Below are 23,030 nucleotides of genomic sequence, written 5' to 3' on the forward strand. Positions count from 1 at the left end.
GGGGGGTGGGGGCGGGAGGCGGAAGCTGGGGGAAGTGCTGAGGGGGGGTGTCTCCAGGGCCTTGCTGGGTTCCTGGGCTCCAGGTGGTGGGTCTGGGGAGGGTTGGCCCGACATCTGAGAGCAGGCTGGGGGCTGGGCCCCAAGTGTCCCTGCACTGCTGGTCAGCGCCTCCGGTGTGCTGGGGTGTGAGGAAGCGGCCACAGAGCAAACAAACAAAGCCTGTGAGGACAGGAAGCAATTACAGACCACCCGGCCTAGGCTTCTCAGAGTGGAGGGAGGGCAGGCAAGACAGGGATAGGCCAGCCCTAGGCGTGGCCTGAGGCAAGGGCAGGGAAGCAGGATTGAGAGGTTCTAGGCTGGCAGGATCCTGGGGAGGCCATAGCAGGTGTCCTTCCTCCTTTGAGTGACATCTTTCCTACTTAGAAATCACTTCAGAGAATGGGCTACCTAGTGGGCACAGGGTGCTGGCTTCCGGTCAAGAGGACTTGGTCCAGCTGTGCCATTTACGTGCTTTGTCTGGGGTGTGTCTCCTCCGCTCACTGATTCTCACTTTTCCCATCTGTATAGTGAGGTCGTGGTAATAAATGATCTTCGACGATGCCCTAAAATTTCTGAGACCAAGGATTTGTTAGCTAAAAGGATTTATTTAGTGCCAGCTGTATACAGACCCTGTGGCTAACTGATGGGTTTGGGGAAATAAATTTTGAAGTTTAAAACCTTGGTTCCGTCCTTGAGGAATGCTATTATCTTAAAAAAAATAATAATGTGTATTGAATGTTTACATGGGCTGGGAAGTGTGTTGAAATGATGTCATTTCATTTCCTCCCAAGTCCATGTTACAGATGAAGAAACCGAAAGTGAAGAAAGTTAAGTGACTCGCTTGCGACTGTGTCTAGGAAGACACTCTCCTCAAGCACTGCTACTGCAAAGCCTGTGCTCAGAACCTCAATTCTAAGATCCTTTCCTGTCGATGATAAACCGGGAAATGCCCTAAGTAACGTGCTCTGCTATTAGCTCATTTCAGCTGCACAGCAGCTCTGTGAGTCCGGTGAGATGATGCGCACCTTACAGACGAGGGGACTGAGGCTCGGATGGGAAAAGCCCACTGTCTTTCTGATGCCTGATGTGTACTGGGGTGCAGCCCAAGTCCTCTACCCCTCTCCCCCTGGCTCCAACGGAAAGCCGGCAACACTCCTCTATTACCCAGGAAGTGTCCCGTCTTGTCACCGCGTACGAGGCTTGTGGATTGGCAGGTAGGCTCTGGCCCTTCACTTCTGCTTGGGTATCTGCAGCCTCCCTATTCTTCCTCCATAAGGGTTTCTTCAGCAGCTCTGATATTCTAGGTGTTGTTCTTGGGATTCTGTACATTATCCTGTTAATCTCACAGCTACTGCATGAGGTAATTTGAACCCTCATTTTGCAAATGAGAAAACTGGGGCTCAGGAGCTCCTAGGGAATCCCTGGGCATTCCAACCTCCTTCCCCCCTCAGGATCCAGTGAGGGCTGCAGAGCCTTGGCTACCTGTGCTGACGATTCTGTCCCCTTCCTAAGGGACTTCAGTGGACTTCCTAGCCCGGCCAGATCTTCCTCTCGGCTCCTGGAAATGAAGCCACCATCAGCCCCTCTCCCAGCACTTTTCTTCCCTCCCTCCATGTCCAGCCTCGTTTTCTGACTTTCATGGAGCCACAAGGCTGAGGTCATTTTGGGGCCTGGGCCCACGTGCTCTTGTGCTGCTGGAGCCTTCAGCTTGCGGTACTGGCGGAAGCTGTATGACTTGAATGGCCTCATTTATTCCTCACTACAATCCAATGAGGTAGATCCTGGTATTATCATCATTAGCCCCACGTTTCAGATAAGGAATTGAGGCACAGGGAGGTAAATGGATTACCCGCAGTCATAAGCTGATAAGTGGCAGAGGCAGATTTCACACCCAAGCCAGCTGGTGCAGAGCCCTTGTGCCGAGCTGACCTGTGAAGGCCCTTAAGTGCCATCCTTAAGGATCATGGCCTTGATCCTGAGGCAAGAGGAAGCAATTGAAGTGCTTAGCCTACGAGGGACATAATCTGCTTTGCCTATAAGAATGGTCGGTCTGGTAGCAGTGAGGACGGGACTTGGAGGGGCCGACGAGAGGCAGGGACACAAGTGAGAAGGCTGGGGTGGCTGGAATCGCAGGGACAGATGAGGGTACCTTGACTTAAGGTAGTGGTGGTGGCTGTGCACAGAAAGGGGTAGAGATGGGGTTGTTTGACATGCGAAGGCAGAGCCACTGCCGAAGGACAAGCGGGACCTGGAGTGCTTCTGCTGCTTCTCCTGCCAAGCTGTGTGCCCTGGGGTGGAGCAGCATCTACCTTAAGGGTGCCTTTCTCTAAACAGCAGTGGATGCAATGCGTGGCGGGGAGGAGAGAAGGGGTAAGTCTAGATATAGACAACAAACTGCCAACAGTGGTTCTGCTGGGGAGAGAGACAAGAGATGAGAACTTAGCTTTTGCCATGTACACTTAAGGATTGCGTGAATTTTCTTACAATGAACTTGTTTAGTTTTAAAAAATACTAGAAGTATTTTTCGAAGGAATAAAACCTTAGTGCTCAGGGTTGGAGCGACTATCAAAGGAGGTAACGGATACTACTTGGCAAACTGAGGGGCTGGAGTAACTGACTAGTGATCTTCCCACCTCTCCTGTGAGAAAGGAGAAGGCGAAGTGTCCCAGGGAGGATCATTGCCAGGTGCAGAGCCCTAGCTGGGTGAACCCTGGGAAGTAGATGGTCAGATTCAGTTGTCCTGGGCTCCTCAGTGGTTGCCCTGATACCATCAGCCCCTGGGACCAGGCAGAGTTTACACCAAAGGCAATTTTACTTGTAGGCCTTTTCTAGAGCTCTAGAATCAGTGACAAATTGAATGGGATAATAAGTTAATTAAAGCGGTCTCATATGTGAGGCATCCCAGGGCACTGGAAAGAGGTTTGGCCAAGGAGTCACACAGAGCATCTGGACTCCTGAGCCACAGACTCCAAAAGGAACCAGTCACTCTACCTCTCTAGGTTTTAGTTTCCCCATCTATACAATCTGGAAACTGGCAGACCTAGTCTCTTAGGGCTGTGACAGCACTAACATTCCAGTAGTTTCTAATTAAAACTGTCCCCTGTGTATTAATCTTCTTGTCGAATTTTAATGAATGGCTGATGGAGCCAGAGCAGGCACCAGCTGCCACCCCTGTGCTGGGAGACAAGGGAAACCCACAGGATGTATGACCTGATAATCACTGCTAAGTGGCCTCCACCCCCATCTCCCTACCACAGGCTTCTTCTCATAGCTCAATGCTTTTTCCACTATACTGTACCACTTAGGGTGAGGGCTGGAGCGTGTGTGTGTGTGTGTGTGTGTGTGTGTGTGTGTGTGCGCGCGCGCGCATATGCATGCATGCATGCATGCATACAGCGAGACCTGCACCTTGATCTCTTCACTCCCTGTGCACCTCTTCTGTGTGTGTGTGTGTGTGTGTGTGTGTGTGTGTGTGTGTGTGTGTGTGTATGTATTTGATGGTGGTAAATGCTGTAATCTCCATCTCAGCTCTGCTACTAACTAGCTCTGTGATCTTCGTTTGTAATTTAACCTCTCTGATCTTATTTCCTTTTCCATTAAATGGAAATAGCATTTGGCTGCAAGTAACAGCAAAAAAAACCAAAAATAGAATCACTCAAACTGGCTTATACAATAAGCACATTTTTATCCCACCGAGAAACTCCTAAAGAAGAGGGCTTCAATGGCTGGTTTGTTCAGCATCAAGAACTCCAGTTCTTTCCATTGTCCTGCTCCACCATTCTCAGCCTTTGGCTTTTGTCCTTAGGCTGGCCCGTCACGGTGTTTGGGTGGCTGCGGCAGCTCCAAGTATCATATTCTAAGTCAACAAAATGCAAAGACTGGAAGAAGTAACAACTTTGCCTTATATCTCCTTTTAAACACAAGGCAGCCTTCCCCAGAATCCCCCAGCAGCCAGAATTGTGTCATCTGCCCGAGCTGGACCTAACTGCATGGCAAAGAGGTTGGAATTATAATGACTGGCTTAGATGATTACTCTCAACCCTGGGTATACATAAGAATTTCCTGGGGGCTTTAAAAAAATACCAGTGCCAAGACTGCACTCCCAGGTAAATTCAATTTGTACAGGTGGGGCCTGATTGCCAGATCTCTCCAAGTGTGTCAGATATGCTTAAACCCACCAATATTCAACCCCTGTAGCACAGCCTCCCATGTGCTGGGTCTGATAGAAAAGAGGAAGTGGTAGGATTGGCTGTTAGCTACCCAATATTCAGACACATCCTTTGTCTCATATTAGGTTAACACCAGGACAGGGGTCGAAACCCATGCAAATATGTGTCCTGCAGAAACTGCCTTCCAGAACCTGCCCCGCTTTTAAAATGTAGGGTTCCATTAAAGCAGGTACTTCCAAACCTGGCTATATGTCAGATTCTCCTGAGGTGCTGGTTATAAATAGGAACTCCTGGGTCTACCTAATGGCTATGGAATCAGAATCAGGTAAAGTAGAATCCAACAAATCAGATGCGTGCACACAAAAACATACCTTTGCTAATCCCTTGGTGACTCTTTGGCACTTATTCATAGAGTGGTGTTTTGGAAGGACCCCTCCACATGTCTCCCTCATGGGCCTCAAATGGTACCTGAAAATCCTCCATTAGGGTCACTTTCCTAAGTCATCATCCCGCCTCTACCAGCATGAACAGGTATTACATTATGGGTGGTTAAGGAAAGGTAGCTGGAAAGTCACTAAAAGTCTCTTCGCTTAAGTTTCAGTTTTCTTCTTTTTTTCAGTGTTCTTAAAATGAGGGAAATCGTGCTTGTCTCACTGTGATTACAAAGGACCCAGGAGACAGCAGAGTAGTGGGTCGAGCTGCACACACTGAGGGGATGGTGTGGAAATACCTGTGGGCTGGGAGACCGGAGGCCAGTATTCTATCCTGTCACTGGGTTGCTGTGGCCAAGCCTTTTTCTACTCTCCAACCCCTCAAACCTGTTTTATTATTTCTGAAATGCAGAGGGCTGCATACATGGATACGTTTTTTTGTTGCAACATTCTTAAAACAAGAAGACCCTCTTCTGCAGAAATAATGTAAGCTGAGCAAGTCTACTTGCTATGGCCCAGTGGGTAGGACAGAATTCCTCTGTGTTTGGCAGGATGAGGGCAGCAGAAAAGGGCTGGATTGAGGGGTTCTGTTCAGTGGGGAAAGGCCCGGGGAGGGGGCATCTAGGGAATTTGGGATTTCTACTGGGAATTGTGGGACCCTTAGTGTTGCTCATTGGCCTTTCCAATGCCCTTGCTCCTGGAGAGGCATGCTCAGCGACAGGCACTGAGGGGTTTGAGAAGTCCATAGGTCCCAGCCTGGCCCCCAGGCTCTGGACCCCTCCGGCCCTGGACCGCCTCTTTCCCCGCCTCACTTTGCTCCGCATCTGGCTCCAGGTCAAATGTGGATTTCCTTTCAGCCAGCACGCCTGAGAGTGTCCATCTGCGGAGCTGGAGCAAGAGCCAGAGGCCATCTAACACAAAGCCCATCCATCAGCTGAGCCCAGGCTAGGGCTGAGAAAGAAGACTGGGGTCAGGCCACCCAGGATGTGCAGTGGGAGGGGTGCTTCTGGATCCACCCAGGAGTTTTATTCTGACCAAGATGGTCTGAGGAGTGGGGGGATCAAAGATGAGGAGTGAAAAATTCTGGCTCTAGCCTTCTGAGTACCACTAACTCTTTGTGTGACCTCAACCATGACCCTGCCTCTCTAGGTCTCAATTTCCTTGTCTGTAGCACAAAGGGGTTAGATTAGAACCCCAGAACCATGGGCTCTCAAGGGCGGACGTACACTTAGCATCCATCTAGTCCCAGCCCCCACCCAGGGCTTGATTTCCCTCTGCAGCATCCTGCAAAGCGAGTGCCTAACCTCTGCTTGCATACCTCCAGTGATGGGAAGCTCACTTCCTCCAGTGGGATCTTGTTTCATCTCAGCATAGTTGTATGTTAAGCAGTCTCCCTTTGGCTTCCATCAGTGGGTCCTAGCTTTGTTTCCTGGGGCCACACAGCTCATGTTCCCTGTGATAGCCCCGCTAAGCTCTGAATTCCAAGTCGAAGTTTCTCTGAATCTATTCTCCAGACCCTTCAGCTCTCACTGTTCTCACATAGCCTGGTCTGTGACCCTTTAATGTGGGGGTCTCATAATTAGACACAGTCCCCGAGGCGGGCTCGGGGCAAGGCTGCAGAGGGCCACAACATCACCTTGCTCCTTCCACATGTAATGGTTCTTGCAGTTAAACTTGAGGTCCCATTAGCTTTAACATATGCAAGGTCTCTCCTAGCCTGTGAGCTCTGTGAGGGTGGGTCACTTTTCTGATTCCTTTCAGTTACCCCAGGACTCAACCCAGGGCCTTGCCCAGGGTTGGCATCACAACTTGTGTGCTGAGTTACCTGAGAGCAAAGGGAATGTTGGGAATGTGTGCATGCATCCATGGAAGATTATCCATATACATTCAGGCAGCCTCCTCCCACCCCTGCACAAGCTGCATTGGCCCACAGTGAGAGCCCAGCATGTGAGCCTGGCGATACTGGCATTCATCAGTGCCTAGGCCCCAAGGAGGCTGGCATCTATATCGGTCACCTCCCAGCTTCCTGAGAGCTCTGGATGAGAGACGTGTTCCTCACAGCTCTGTGTACAACTTGCCAATATTGTGTAAGTCTGTGTGTGGCTACAGAGGTATCCCCCGGTGTCTAACAGAGGCAGGGGGAAGTGGCTGTATCCTATCCATTGGCAAAGGTGACCTGGGGATCTCTCTGAGTCCCCATTAGTCAGCAGGAGTGTTCCTTGCTGGCTTAGGAGGAGGAGGGTGGCAGCTGAGCCCTATCAATTGATAGGGGTATTCCCAGGTGACTGCATGCAGAGGGGAAGGCGGCTGCCTTGGAAGGTGCCTGGGGTATCCTGGCCATGCCCACTCTGACGTGGCCCAACTCTGTGTGTGTGTGTCCTCTTGCCACTCAGCTGTCATCAGCCCCAGTCACCACAAGGGAAGTTGGCCCTGCCAGAGCTCAAGGTCATGGGAAGGACATTTCAATTATTCTACCGTCATCTGTTTAGGTCCCAGTGGAGTGGGCACCCACTGGCTTCAGTGCTGCCTGGAGGTTGTGTGTGCCAGGGAAGGACAGGGTAGAGGAAGGGAAGGAGAGAGAGGGCCACGAAGGAACCTATGGGCCATCTGGAGCAAAGGAAGCCAGCAGAGACCTCTCCAGACATGCAGCCACAGATGGGGCATTTCGAGAGCCAATGTATGGAGTTGCTGAGGGGGCGAGGGCAAGCATTGGTTTGGAAATCAGAGACCTGAGTTCTAGTCCTGGTTCTGCTCCTTCTTGGCTGCCTGGCCACTTTTTCAGCTGCGAAATGGATGTTGTGAAACACGCCCAGAAAATGGAAAGCCCCTCTTGCCGTCATCTCTCTCTGAGGCTACCCAAGGGAGGAGGCAGATGGTGGCAGGAAGGGTGGGAACAGGAGCTGCCTTGCGGGCCTTCACCAGGTTTGCCTTGAGTTCAGCCCAGAATCTCTTCTCTCTTGGCTCCCTCCCCTTGGCAGACGAAGCTAATTGTCATAGAAGATAAGAGGGGTGGCAGGGGCGAGCCCCAGAGTCCCTATGGGTGATTCTCGGCTTTTCTCACTTATGGGGTCTTTCTAGAAACCCAGCCAGGGGCTGACACCTCACCAACTCTACAGCTTAAAGGCTCTTCTTCCATCCCCTTCCCAGAGGGGAAGAGTTGGTGCAGATGAGGAAACTGAGGCTCCGTTTAGTGACTTGTCCAAGGTCACACATTTGTGGAGTTGACGCAGGCTGCAAACCCAGCAAACCATACTCACTGTCCTTTAAATTTTCTTTATCATCATCTGCCCTCCCTCCACCCCACCTCGGGCATCCCAGGCCTCTGTCAGGACAGACTGACTACTCAGAACTTCCCAAACGTTCCCTGCATTTTCCTGCATCTGTGGTTTTTTCTCACCAGGCTCTTTTGGCCTAGACTGTCCACCCCGCCCTGCCTTGCCCCACTACTCCCACTTCTACCCTTTCTCATCTCCCGTCTGTGGAAATCCTCCTCATTCTTCAAAGCTGTGACACTGCCTCTGATTTAGGGAAGCTGAACTTCTTGTGTTCCCAGAGGGCTTGGCTATACTCTTGTCTTACGTCGCTAGAACAAGAGAGTTGAAGTGAACCCTCTGAATGCTCTGAGAAGGAGCCTAGGAGAGACAGAGAGCAGAAGGGGTTCCTATACTCACTGGCTCTCTCTCTAACCCTTTGGCTACTGTGTCACAGTTTCTTTCCTTTTGAGGGTCCTCTGGCCTTTATATCCTCCTTCCCTTTCCCCCGCCTCCTCTACCTCCTGGCCCCTGTCCTTTCTTCCCCTCCATTCTCTCCCTAGGAGACCTCATCTAAGATGAGGCCTTAAGGACAGGGTTTCTGAACTACCTCCAAGTCATCTTCACCATGATGTTCCCTACTCATCTCAAATTCAACATGTCCCAACTCAATCCATCAGCTGCCATTCTCTCTAAACCCATCCCTCTTCCTGTGTCCCCTCTCTCAATGGATGGCACCACTACACCTCTAGTAGTATCCTGGAGGCATCCCCTCCACCTTTCTCCCCGCATCCTGTCACATCCAACCAACCACCAAGTCCCCATTCTACGCGCCTCGCATGCTGAATCTATCCTCTTCCCTCCAGCTCCACAGTTTCCACCTTAGTCCATCTGTTACTTATTGTTGCCTCCTCCCTCATTTCTGCTTCCACTCTACCCCCGCCTGCTGCCAGCCCATTTACCACAAGGTAGTCAGAAAGAATGGTGAAGAAAGCAAATGGTGAAGACCACGTCATTGCCAAGCTCAGAAACCCTATGGATCGAGAATAAAATTCAAGAGCCTGCAGGATCTCACTTTATTCCTCTCCTCCACTACCATGTTGAATGTGCCAGGCCATCTTTTGCTCCTGAGTTCTGCCCAGGCTTCAGCTTCTACCGGAACACCTTTCCTTTCACCCATTACCTGGCCAACTCCTCCTCAGTCTCTGGGCCTCATCGCTCTACATGTGTCCTTTAGGACTCAGCTCAGGTGCCACCTTTTTCTGGAAGCCTTCCAGAACTTCTCTTCCCCTCAAGTCTGGGTTAGATATACCTCCTGTGGGTTCTTATCTCCCTCTAACACTCTACCCTGCTACCCTATAAGTCTATCAGAGTGTGTTTCATCATGGACTGTAAATACTTGGGTACTTGTTTGTTTCTCCCGGTAGAGCAGGGGTTGGCAAACTACAGCCCACAGGCCGAGTCTGACCGCAGCCTGCTTTTGTAAATAAAGTTTTATTGGAGCACCACCATGTTTATTCACTTACATATCATCTATGGGTACTGTCACACCACAATGATAGAGTTGAGTACTTGTGATAGAGCCCAAGGCTCTTTACAGAGAAGGTTGCTGACTTCTGCCTCAGACCATCTGTCACACGAGAGCAGGGACAGTGTCTGTCTGGATCCTTGCTGTGCGCAGCACAATGGCTGGTGGTGGGAAGGTAGTTGAGAAACATTTGTCAAATTGTGCTTGCAGTGCACTTGCTCACAGAGTAAGTCTAAGGCGCCCCTAAGGTCCCTGCAGGGTCCCCAAGTCAGCTCTGGCCTTTGGTTTCTCAGTTTTGTGTTCCCAGGGCACAATAGTGAGGTCAGATTCCTGGTCTGTTCCCAGCTTACCCCAGAGCAGGGCCAGGCCCAGAGGACAGAGAGACCTTGTTGCTGTTGACCACCTGAATGGCTCAAGGGAGACATTTTTGGTTGTCACATAGGACAGCCCAGAGGGAGGTAGCTGCTCGTGGTGCCAGGGATGCTATTCAACACCCTACAAATGCACAGAACAGTCCTCTATAATGAGAGTGATCTGACCCAAACTGTAAATAGTGCTGAGGCTGAGAAACTCTGCTCTAAAGCCAGGTGCGTAGCCCTGCGTGCGCATGAGAAACACTTGATGCTCGGGCTCTAGCCTAGATCCTTGAGAATAGAACCTCTGGGCTGGGGCCCAGGCCTCAGCATTTTTATAATCTCCCCAGGTGATTGTGATGTGAAGCCAGCACTGAGCACATCTGGGATAAGGCCTACTTTCTGGGAAAAGTTTTCAAGGACGGACCCACACATGGCCCCCAATCAACCAGGATGCTCTTGGCCTCAAACATTTGGCCCCACTGCCAGGCCCTGGGCCTGCTGGTCACTTTGGCAAATGCGGCTGCTGCACTCATACGGTATCTGTGAGCACCAAGGGGCCAGCAGAGCCCCTCTTCCCCCTTTTTCCCCCTGCCTATCTCTGTGAGAGGAGGGGTGCTGGTGGAGGGAGTGGTGGCTGGGGAGCACAGCTGGGATTCCAATCACCTCCGACCACAAAAATCCATATCAAGCCATCTCTCCCCCTTCTCCCTCTTCCAAGCTGGGCTGTACAGAAAAGCACCCCCTTCCTGAAAGCAACTCAGAGGCCCCAAGTTGATATGGAGCGAGGGGCTCAGCAGTGTCGATGTGGGTGAGGAGGAGTGGGAGCCCCTAGTTTCCTTAGCTGGGCCTACTTTCGGGGACATGTGTCAAGCTCTCTGCACCTCTTAAGTCCCATCATACCTTGGGCCTGAACAGGCTCCCTGGCCGGGAAAAGGAAGGCACTGGGAGGGTGAGGGAAGGTGGTTTTCACAACCATGGGACGAACTTGACCTCCGCCTCTAAAATAGCAAGTCCACAGGGGCAGACCCAGCCTGGCTCTGCTGTCCCCTTGCTAAGATGGAGCAGGGTATGCACTGCAGAGTGTAACCTTCCTCTCCAGGGAGAAACTCCAGCAGCCTCCACTCTGTCCTGAGCTAAACGAGCTGGATCCCAGCCTAAGTGATTCCAGTTAACACTGCTTAGCTATGAGGGGTGGGAGAAGGGGAGGCCTGAGAGAGTAGGGCTGGGCTTTCATGGGACCCCCTGCCCAGGAATCAAGACTGAAGAGGCCGCAGTACAGCCTGAGGCTGACAGTCAGCCTGTAAGGAAGCGAGTAAGCTAGGCCAAGTCTGCGCTTCGGGGCAGATTCCTGAGGTCAAAACCGGGCAGCCGTTGCCACAGGGACACAGTAGACACACAAACAGAATGAAACTGAGAGGCAGATTTGTGCTGCACAAATGATAGGCAAGGCTTCTGTGAGCACCTGAGCGAGATGCAAAATGCCCTGCTTTGGTGAGGGGAAAGAACGGGGGCTGAGAAATGGCAGGCACGTGGCATTGGAGTCAGTCCTTGAAGCATGACGGAGCACTCACAGAAGACAGAGAAGAGTGATTAAGTGGGGAGACACAGCAGAGGCAAATACCTCAGAGGTGTGCCATGTCTGGGACATGCTGTGTTTGGGCTCGTGGAGACAACACATGATGTGAGCAGGCCAGGGACAGAGTTGGGGCAGGGACAGACATGCTCGGAATAGGAGAGTCTGTGTGCCCACTTGGATGAGAAACCTAACTTTACCCTAAAAGCCAAGGGGATGGACATGACATAGGTAAGTGACATGATCAGATTTCACATCTATAACATTTCTTTCCCTCCTGGCTGGAGGCTGGATTGGGGCATGGGAGCGTCCAAGGCCTCAAGACAAGAGACCATCTGGGATGGTAGAATGGTCTGGGTGTGGGCAATCTTTCAGAAGCTCACATCAGAGCTTCACTCCCTTGCTTAAAACATTCTAATGGCTTCTGACAGCTCTTAGGATAAAGTCTAAACTCCTTCCATTGGCCTACAGGGCCCAGGTGCCCTGGTGCCTAGCTATTTCTCCAACCCCCATCTCCAACCCAGGCAGGCCCCTACTTCTGAGTTCTTAGCTTTGGCTCTATGTACAGCTTCTTTCGGTTGCTCGGTAGCTGCATGCTTGCCCTCACCTCTGCCTCGGAACAGGCTCTTTTCTACCTGGAATACTCTGGCACGCACCCTCTCTGCCCTCCCCCCACACTCGCCTGGCAACCCTGCACACTGGGTCCTGGCCTACTCACTGTTCAGGTCTCAGCTTTCTGGGGGATCCTCCATGATCGCCATAACTCTTACTGGCTCCATCGCCCCCTGGATTGCTCTCATCTTGGCCCTTACTAGCCTGGATGGTGATTTTCTGAAAGCTGTGGGAGAGTAGGACCATGTCCGACTTGTTTATCACTGTCCCCCAGCTCCATGTACAGGGCTGGCACATGTTTACTAAATACTGAAGGAAAGAAGTAGAGGGACACATCAAAAATGATGCTCAGTTGATGGATGGTGACATTACTCCTGGAGACAGACGATGGATTTAATTTTTGTAGGTCGGGAGACATGAGTTTAGTTGAAGCCCAGCTGAGCTGGAGGTATCTAAGGGTCACTCCAGAGGACACGTCGAGTAAGCTCTCACCTCTATGGGCCTGGAGCTCAAGGAGCAGTTTGGACTAGACTGCTCTGCCAAGAGGTGAGAGCTAAAGCTGTGGGAATGAATGTGAAACCTGATGATTTTGATTTGTAACTAAGCGGCCAGCCAAGAATCACTATATTTTGAAACACTGGTGGCCAAGGATACGACAGGAAGAGGTGAAGGGAGGTGGCGGGAGGTGGCGCCCTCCCTCTGTAGGGTTGAGGGGATCCCTCTTCTGGAGCTGCCTCAGCTGTCACACAGCTCCTCAGGGAGATAGGGCCATGGTTGAGGGGCCTGGCTTGGGAAAGAGGACTGGACAGAATAAAAGTCCCCATAGCCTCTCTGTGCCCCGTCTTCCACCAGGTGCCCCCAACGTTCCCTGGGTCCTGCCCTCTGGCTGGAGTCTATGGACCCTAGTTTGCTATGAGGCTCCCATGTCCATGGACTCACTGACACCCCTTCCCTACCGCCTCTTCCCTGCCCTAGCCGGCCTCTGTAACTCAATGCTTCTGCTCCTTCCTTAGCTGGGCCCAGGAACCCTGCCAAGCATTGTGCTTCCTGGCCTGGGGATGACTCAGGCTTCCCTCCCCAGTACCACCCCACCCCCAGCCCCTGAGTGGTGCCATAGGCTGAGCAGAGAGAGGAGCTAAGGGGCAGTTTGACTCTCAGAGCCAGAGTGCTAGGGTGGGGTGGGTCCAGGCCCCCGCTCCTCATACCAAGCAGGTGTCACCCACAGGGGCTCAGGGAACTGCAGACCAGGTGGCAGGGCTGGGGAAGGCTGGCATCAGCAGTCTAACATGATAACCCCTCAGGAACCAATGGGTCAGCAAGTGGTTATTAAGTTGCAAGTTCAAACCCTGTTTGCAGCAGGCCAGGCCTTCTCATTTAAAGCTTTGAGTTTTCCTGTGAAAATGAAGGGGCCACTCAAGGGTTCTAGGAACCACAGGCCTGAAATAAAATCCTGGAGCAACCTCTTCCTTACTGAGTGACCTTGGAAAGGTAAGTCACTTTGTCTGAATGAGCCTCAGTTTGCTAATCTGTACAATGGGGATAATAGTAATACCCTCTTCCCGGGGTTGTTGGGAGGATTAAATGAAGGAACATGTGGAAAGTGCTCTGTAAACCGTCAAGGACTGTTATATTTATCTACATGGCTAGGATGGAGAAGAAGAAACAGGTGGCTTTCTGTTTTTCTGTCATCCGGGGGCACATTCCCTAGTTTTTTCCACTTGACAGTATGGATTCCTTGAGGCCTGGGCCCATGGAAGGTCAGGGCTCAGAACGTCAGTTGCACATTTTGCTGGAGGACCTTCAGAGTACACCCTGATGTTTCTGAGCCTCGGTGGGCTGTATTTAGAAGGGCAAAGAAAAGGAGAATTTCTCTTCCTGTTTCTCCTCTCCCAACCTCTTTCACTCCCTGTGGCTGGTGTGGTGATCAAAGGAGAGGTTCACACAGAGGTGAGGCCCAAAGGCCCATAGCCCTTCCCAGATGTGCTGGGGGGGTGGGTACAGAAGACGTGGACATGTGGAGAGCAGGGCCAGGGCTGGCCTGTGCGTGTGATCAAAGGCGCAGGGTGGGGTGGGGCAGGGGTTGGGGTGAGTTCTTTGCATTACTGAGGGTTTATGCTTTCTCTTGGTTGCCTGGATGCCTCGGTATTCACCCCTCCCCAGTGTTCACTGAGGGACTGTGACCATAGCCCCCACTCAGGGCTAGGGTGAGTGAAGGGTAGGCTGCTTACCTGGTCACTAGGGAGTGAGTGGGTGGATCACTTGGCTGTCCAGCTGTCCGAGCCCCAAATCACCGACCAGCACCTTACCTATCTCTTCTGTGGACCCATGGCCTTGAGCTTCCCGGACTGTTGGAGGGCTGCACTGTTGTGTGGACCCATGGCTGCGAGGCGTCCCACCGTTCACTGCCAGGAGCGTGCCAGCCTCCTGGTTTGGGGCAGCAGCTCCCATGCAGCAGTGTGGGTGTGGGCTAGTCTGGACTCTGTCCTGACCAGAGGAGATGGAGGTCAGCTCTGTGGCCCTGTGGCATCCTGCAACGGAAGGAAGATGGCAGCAGAAGCAGTGGCTTTGTTCAGGAAGAGAGGAGGAAAGATGCCACTCCAGTAGCTCAGGGCCTCCAAAGGCCGACTCAGCCAGGAAAGAGCCTTCTGAACAATGCCCAGGCCAACCTCTCCCAGGCTTTACTTCCCATCCTTGGTGGGAGTCCTGGTGGTGACGCCTCTGAACCATTGTTCCCAAGGACAGCTCACCAGGGTCAGGTCTAGGCCAGGCCGGGATACTGAGCCCCCATACTCTGGGAGGAGGCACATGATGTCCCAGAAGTGGCTCCTCCGGCCTTTGTTTTTGCTGGGCAGGCAGCCACTCAGGACACATGGCTCAGAGGCTTAGGTAGACAGTGCTCCTTGCTATTTCCTTTGGGAAGGGTTTTGGGCTGTAAACTGAAGAAGGGAGCAGACACTCGGTCCATGATCATGGCAGAGTTGGAATGGCACCACAATATGGAAGGGACCCCCGTGTGCTTAGTCACCCTCTAGAGTTTCAGCTCCATGGGGGCAGGGTAGGTATTTGTTTTGTTCCTGGCTGTGTCCTCAGGCACCTAGTAAGTGCTCCAGAAACATCTGTGACTGTATGAGTCCCTCTGCAGTTCTAGTTCATGTTCCGCCCACACAGTCAAAAGCTGTTAATGCTCACAGTGCTCTGGACTCACAGACAAACCTGGTTCTAGTTCGGTCTGTGTCACTTTCTAGCTAGGTGACCTCAGGACTCAGTTTCCTTAACTGTAAAATGAAGAGAGCTAGTCCCACCTCTGACTTGCTGGTGAAATTTTTTGAGATGGTTTAGGGAGCTTTCCTGACATTAAGATGCTCCTTAAATGTCGGTTCTCTCATCCTTTCTTCTCACTGAGTCTTGTATCCATGTTAAACCTCCCAGCATCCTCAGACATCCACTAATACCTCATTTGATCCTTACAACAGGCCCTCTCAGGTGTGGCACTATCTACACCCCTATTTTACCTATACGGAAACTGAGGCCCAAGGAGAGAAATTCTGGTCACACAGTAAGTGCTAGAGGCAGGATTTGAATGCCATTCTGTGTGGCTTCCGGCCTTTAACTCTAATTCAACACTGACTAATACCTTTCATAATAGTTTATGTCTGACATTGTAGCTGTGTGACCTCAGGCCCCTCACTACATCTATGAGCCTCGGTTTCTTCGATTGCCCAATGTGAATAATTACCCAGACGCCCCCAGCCTTGGCCTTGATGACAATCCAGGGCACTTGGCTATATCAGTTGTTCTTTGCCTTCCTACTGGTCTCTCCAAGTGATTGACAGACGACATGCTGCTGACTGCCATCCTCCCCAGGCATTCTGGCCAAGACACCTGGAACTCTAACCCTTTCACTCTCTTTCCAGGAAACATATCTGAATGCAAGAGAGTGAGAGGGCCATTATTAGAGGGGATAACACTGGGTCAACGCTAGTTTATTAAAACAGCAGCAAATCAGTTTTTAAAACTATTATTAGCAGCAAGTGACTGTCAATACACCGTGCAACTGATTGTGACACACCAATGGGTCACACTCCTCAGGGATAATGGCTGGTATTTTTGATAGCTCTTTTGTGAACATGTAAAGTCCTATGGAAATGCGAGCAATGATTAATATTGTTATAATAATTCCCATTGTTCCTATCCTAGGAGGACACTTATTACAAAGGATGGGAAGCCACACTGCTTGGGTTCAAATACTGGCTCTGCCACTTCTCAGCTGTTGACATTGGGCAAGTCATTTGACCTCTCTGTGCCTAAATTTCCTCATCTATCAAATGAGGAGTATAACAGTAGTGTCTATTTCTCAAGGTTGTTTGACAATCAAATGAGATAATGTATATCAAATGTTTACCATGGTATTGAGTTCAAGTGTCACCAAGCTGCGACCTGCAGGCCATGTCTGGTTCTTGGCTTGTGTATGTAGGTAAAGTATGATTAGAACATGGCCAGCTTAATTTGTTTGCCCATCATCTATGTCTGCTTTTATGCTTCAACAGCAGAGGTGAGTAGTTGCAACTGAGACTGTCCTTTCTAGTCCCTCACAGAAAATAAATGTGCAATTTATTTCATTTTTCTAAAAGCTCATTTATTGTACCCATAGAGACACAAAAGTCCAAAGAGGGGAAATGACTTGTCTAAGGCCATGCTGCTAGGATGGTATAAGAATAGGGGTGGAACTCAAGCTCCTTGAATCCCAGTCCAGGGAACTTTCGGGTACATGACGTTGACCAGGGATTTCCCCATTCTTGGATTCCTTGGGCTCAGAGTTCTTCCTTCAGGACATGGAAAAAGCTGGTTTAGCACCCAGGCCAAGGGATACTAGCTGCCAAGCCCTGGGATTCTCCTCCCTCCCTGTATCACAGGCTCTGCCGGTTCAGCTGGCACAAGGCAGCTTCTTCGCTCCTGCAGGCCTGTTGGACCCTTCTCTGGCTTCCTATCCTTGGGTGCGTTACCCCGGTAAGCCGGGCCGGGGTGGCAGCCTCACTGGGTGATTAATGTTTCTGTCCTACTCTGAGGACTCTTATCTACTTGCTGGCCTTGCCCTTGTTCATGTAATGGGCTGGTTGAGTCCATTTACATTTCCTTTGCTTTGCTCTCCTGTCCAATAGCAACTACGACATAATTATGTTTTTCTCCCTTATCCTTAATCCTCTCAAACTGCCTAGTTATCTTTAATTTCCTGTCCGTTTCCCTTACTGGGGAGCTAAGTGGAGCTAAGTCAGGCCAAAAGTGATGGGATAGCGTGGGAAAACTCATAGATGCTCACCCAGAGTCCCTGGGGCCCAGGGAGGTAGCCTGGGCTCCAGAGCCTGTGAAGCCTGGCAGGACACACCACTTCTCAGTCTGGACCCCTATGCTAACAAATATAAATCATTGGTAGGGACAGGGAGGGAACACCTCTGAGGTCCCTCTCTCCCAGCTTCGGCAGTATGGGAGTCTTGAGACCTAATTTCAGTGGGCTCGGTAACCTCCAACCTCTCCACCTCCCCTTAGTATCAGATACTATTCCTGTCCCCATTGTCTTCTCCAGGTCTCATGACCTCAGGAATGGCAGTCATAGGACTAATTCTAGCTTGTGTGTGTGCATATGTGTGTGCGCGCATGCACAGGTGTATGTGCAGCCTCATGCAAGTTCCTGTGACCATGAACTCCCTTTGATATCAGGTCCGGCATATGGTAAGCACTCAAGATGTGCTCATTTTCTTTCTCCCTTGGGTGACCATAGTGCCTAACACTGCATGAAGCTAGTGGGTGGGCACGCAATAGATATTCAGTGTTTATCAAAGGACTGAGCAGGTGTATTCCTGAGAGTGTGTTCTGTGTGTGTGTGCATGTGTGTGTATTACCCCGGTCCCTGAATTTATCTAAGTCCTAGTTCCCTCATCTGTAAACCACAGTGGGGTACAAATGTCAAACTCACCAGGATATAGACAGTGCTGCGGGCGGAGGAGGCGCCGCCAAGACAGGCATAAAGAATGGTGTGGTAAGGGCGCAGGGCCCCTGGGGCTGAGTCACCCCACAGGCTGAGGGCGATTCCGGGAGGGTCGTGGGGGCGGGCCGTACCCCAGCTTCGGACCCTGCTCCTCCCCAGTGGAAATCTCCTTCATGCTGGGAGTGCCCGAGCGAGATTCAGCTGAGAACTTGCTCACTGGGCAATCGAGACATTCCTAAGGTAAAGTAAAAACTGCACACAGCGCTGCGTAAGCAAGAACACTTCAACTCGACCTCAGGGGCAACTCGGGGGTCTTGTCCTGGCCCCCTGAGCGGAGGCTACGGAGAGGTCTGCCCTCTAATTGCGGCTAGAGTGCTGCATTTGGCCCGTAGGCTAGGTTTCTTAACTCTTCAAAGCGGCACCCTATTCTGTAAACTGGTGGTAATAAATCCCAACCCTGCCCGCCTTACAGATTTGTTCAAAAAAAAGAAAAAAGAAAAATGGGTTGGAGAAAGCCTTGTGACTAGAAAGTGTGGTAAGCAAAGGGGTAGGGCATCAGACTACAGGATGCAAGTTTGCCTTGACGTAAACTCCAGGCACCCCTGAACCTCGCTCATTCTGGTTCCCTCTCCCACAGCACTTTTTGCAGCTAGAGCAGATTAATGGGCGCCTGAGCGCCTCCTTGCTACACTCCCATGACACAGAGACACGGGCCACCATGAATTTGGCCCTAGCTGGTAACATCCTTGCTGCAGGGCAGGATGCCCACTGTCAGCTCCTGCGCTTCCAGACCCACCAGCAGAAGGGCAAAAACAAGGCAGAGAAGGCAGGTGAGAAGCCCCCTCTCTAGCTTTGGGGAAAGGCTTACATGAGTAAGATTACTCTCATCTTAATTCCTAGCACATGACCTGGCACATGGTGAGTGCACAACAGATGATAAATGTTGATGATGATGATGACAATTAGTATGTGGCAAGCTTGACTGTCAAGGGTGTATGTGCCGTGTGGGGAGTGTGAACATGTGTGCGCAAGCCAGTGTGTGGCAGAGTGTGTGAAGGAAGACCTGATGGGAGAGACTGAAGGTGTTGGGTGGACCCTGTGGATGCCAGCCTGCAAGGGAAGCCTAGAGAGCAGAAGCAAATGCCACATGCACACACAGAGGAAGCTGAGAGAAGCCTAGACTTGGCTGTATGGATCCGATGACAATGAGCCTCTTCCCCTCTCAGTAGCAGAATTAATGGGATGAAAGTGGGCAAAGGACACTCTAGCTGGAGAATCAGGAAACAGTTCCCTACAGGGCAGCCTATTAGCTTAAGAGACGATCTCTCCCAGGACCTTTGTCGCTCCTACTCAAGGCATTTCAAAGCCTCGCCTGCCCAAGAGAGGGGAGAACAGAGCTGGGGAGGTGGGGAAAAGACGTCAGGGAGACCAGGAGCAGATGCTACAGGCAGGCTGGAGAGGAGACAGGGAAGGATGGCAAGTTTGCAGGGGATACTGGGAGGAAGAGTTGGAAGAGGCTCAGAGAGAGCCTCTTTAGACGAGGCGCTGCAGCCTCTCATTGAATCACAGGGGCTGGTTGTAGAGCCATTCCATGTTCCAGTGACTGGGCTTGCACCTGAGAAAATGGAAGGCGACCAAAACTCCAGGGTGATCCAGGGACACCTGGATATGTGGAGGAGAAGCTTTTCAACCAGGGACTGAGTCTAGGAGCCAGACATCCTGTAGTTCCGTAGCAATTCTCCATGGCATTTTCAGCCTATCTCCATGCCCTCTCTTTTGCTTCTGTCTCTCAGGGCATCATCTAGCCTGGCATGGCTTCTAGTCACTTCCAAGGCTCAGCTGAGACTCATCTGCTCTGTACTCTGAGAGTCGGTGGCTGGCTGCCCTTCCTATCGCTACTGTAGGTCTTAAATGGTGTTCTGCTTTCCTGTACTCTGCAAGATAGAGTCACACCCTTGAATGGGGAGATTTCTTTGGCCACAGTGAAAATGGACTTTTGCGGACCTCTGAATTCATACACTTTTGGTCTCTGTCCTCATCCTCTTAATTTTCTGTCTGAGTACCTATCAATTGTCTGTGGGTCCTTGAAGGCAGAGACCACAGCATTACATTTCATTAATGGTAAAAATGATGGTGGCGATCATAATATTATTGCCAATGAAGATAGTGACGGTGTCAATGGTGGTATTGAAGATGTTAATAATAATAGCATTGATGGTAATTGTGGCAATGAAAGTGATGGCAAAGATGACAATATAGGTAATGGTGATAGAGGTGAAGACAATGGCACATGTGGTAATGACAATGGTGTTAATGCACTTGGTATGGTTATAGATGTAGCGATGATGATAAAGGCGATGATGATGGTGGAGATGAGGATGATTATGTTAGACATAGAAATGGAAATGGTGGCGAGGAAGAGGATAGGGTGGTGATGATGAGGTGGTAATAGGAGTGATGATGATAGAGACAGAGATAGTAATGTAGAGGCAGTGATGATGGTGAAGGTGGTGATGATGGTAGATGTGGCACCTGTGATATGAGAGGCGGTGATGGCGGTGATTGATGGAGATGTCAATCATGCCAAGTGTAATGGTGGAGGCAGTGGTGGTGATAATGGTAGTAGAAGTGATGGTGAGGATGTGATAGCAATGTTGTTGATGATTGTGATAGCAATAACAATGGCAATGGGGATGGAGATGATGGTGGTAGTGGTAATGGTGATGGTGATGAAGATTGAAGCAATTGACGATGGTGATGGTGACGACAATAATGAAAGCCAAGAGTCTAGCAGGTCTACTCACCAGGTCTATTATTTTCTATATTACTCCTGATTATTTATCCAATACCCTCCAGCTTAGCTTTACGTTACCTTCCATCCTTCACTGTTTCTGGGGGATTAGAAAATTGGACCCACCAATAAAGATACTGTGAAGCTGTTGGTTTCCAGAAGAGTACCTGTGTCCCCTGGTCCTGTTTGTTTTTGGGAGAGTCATAATTCAGGCAGTAACTTTCCCCATTTCTACCCTCATGCTGGGGAATGCAATCCTGGAAAGTTACCTAAGGAAGACTATGGAATGTTCTACCTTTGAGATGGCACAGAGCAAGAGAGAGACCCCATTTGCCTGCGTGAATCATGCCTAAAGGCAGGGGCTGGACATGATGATCACTGTAGGTCAGGACCAATTTCAGGAATCTGATTCTTTGGCTTGCTATGCAGGGAAAGGAGGTGGATTGTCTACTGAAATCTGGAGTTCCGTCTCTGAAGCTAATGGTGAGGAGATGAGAAGAGGTTTGGGAAGAGAAGAGGCGATGCAATGTGGTGTTTTAGAGAAATGTTGGCGTTCTTGTGCAGATTCCTTGCGGTTCTGAGTGGGAGGTGACCCAGGATGTGGGACTCTGTGGCACTGCCTCCAGCCCTGCATCTGCCAAGAGGCCATCCTTCAGGGCCATGGCGCCCATCCCCCAGCCAGGCTGCGGTAAGGAGGGAGAGGAAGAGAGGGAGGGCCACCGCTCACAGTTCCCCGAGGAATCTGCTTTCTCCCACAGACTCTTGGAGCTCTCACTCCCCTGCAATTCTCCTTTCCCCTCCCTGCTATCAGTTTCCTGATTTGTGAAGGCCACTCACACAAAACCATCAGGGATAGGCTGCCTGTAGTAACTGGTCCACTGCCTGTACCAAGGCAATGGTCACATGCCAAGGTAAGGAGGACAGAGAATGTTGCCCAAATAATATGGGCTTTAGAATCAGAACCAGGGCCAAGTCCTAACTCATTATTTAACCACTCTGTGATTTTAGACCTAAGGGTGCCACTCTCTGAGCCTCAGTTTCCCCTTCTGTAAAATGAGGTCCTAACTCAGAGAATGTTATAAGGATTAAATGAGATAATGTATGTAAGGTATCTAATATACTATTTGGCACCTACGAGATGTTTAAGAAGCATTGGTCTTTCCCTTGACCCCTATCCCTTTCAGAAGGGGAGAAAGTAGGCATGGCCTCATCCCCTTACTAGGCTCCTTGAACAAAGACCCTTCCTATCTCCTATGCCATTTGAGCCTCCTCCCCCCATTCCCCATGATACCAGGAAAGTCTACATAAGGTTAAAGTGGCATATACCCCTTCTAGCCTGGGTCCTAGGTTTGGAGTCAGAGGAATTGCTAGTTGTGTGACCTTGCTCATTGCTTAGCTTCTCTGGGCCTCAGTTTCCTCATCTGAAAATAGGATAATAATCCCTGCTCTGCCGGCCCCACAGGGTTGTTGTGAGGCTCCTATGAGATCATGCTTTGGGAAGTACAAACTGCTGGATACATGTGGGTGTTATTAGCTTAGTCTAGGAGAAAGGGAGGGAGGGGAGGACTGGGCCCTGGAGACTAGATTACTGCTCCAACTCGGGGCGGGGGGGGGGGCAGTTCCTCTTGGTACTACCAGAGCCAAAGTATTCCAGGGTTCAGGGGTGCCGGACCATAGAATTGGAACCCAGTCATGAGGCCATCCATGTTCAGCTTGGGTGGAGTAGGACAGGGCTTGTTCACTTATGTCCTTTGGCGTAAGTCACATGTAAATAAGTCAATTATGGGGTTTGAGTCGACTGCCTGGGGACTTCTTGAGCCAGATGACAACTCCGAAAGGCCACAGGCCTCCCTCCATTTATTCCTCTTATCTTCTCATTCTACTGAGGTCAGAACTTGACCAGCGTGTGAAGGTGGCCGATCATTCCCCACCTGCCACAGTAAACTGTGCACCATGCCTTTCTGGATGATCTGGAGTCAGAGTAAGGTTTTGGCTCAGTTGGGAGCACTGGTAGGGTGCAGCCTTTGTGGTACCCTCTGCCCACATGATCGTGGGCCCAGTGTCTGCAGCCCAATAGCCCTCAGCAGTGTTCTTTCTCCCACATGTCTTTCTTGTTTTCCTCAACGGCCTACTCTCTCAGAGGAATGACCAGCTTCTTCACACTTTAAGCTTTCATTAGTGGATCCTCTTCTTCTTGTCCACTCCCATTTCTGGATAGCAAGGGTGCTTGTGCCTGCCACATACCCCAGACTGACTATATAGCTACCAAATATATTTCTTTGTCCTTCGTTCCTTGT

General features: G+C 50.8%; 1 protein-coding gene across 6 annotated transcripts in view; it reads left to right on the forward strand.

Annotated features, from left to right (window-relative positions):
- The first annotated feature begins 892 nt into the window (after positions 1-892).
- Positions 893-23,030, forward strand: part of LOC112477154 — a 120,064-nt gene continuing 97,926 nt past the window's right edge. For all 6 annotated transcript variants that reach the window (XR_003045334.1, XR_003045335.1, XR_003045337.1 and 3 more), the window contains exon 1: positions 893-1,253. Coding sequence is in view for 1 of the 6 variants with exons in the window: in XM_025044455.1 (XP_024900223.1) it covers positions 1,054-1,253 (200 nt within the window). In the remaining 5 variants the exon portion in view is untranslated. The remainder of the gene's footprint in view (positions 1,254-23,030) is intronic.

The sequence above is a fragment of the Pteropus alecto genome, unplaced genomic scaffold (genome assembly GCF_000325575.1).
Source record: "Pteropus alecto unplaced genomic scaffold, ASM32557v1 scaffold312, whole genome shotgun sequence".
NCBI classification, from domain to species: Eukaryota; Metazoa; Chordata; class Mammalia; order Chiroptera; family Pteropodidae; genus Pteropus; species Pteropus alecto.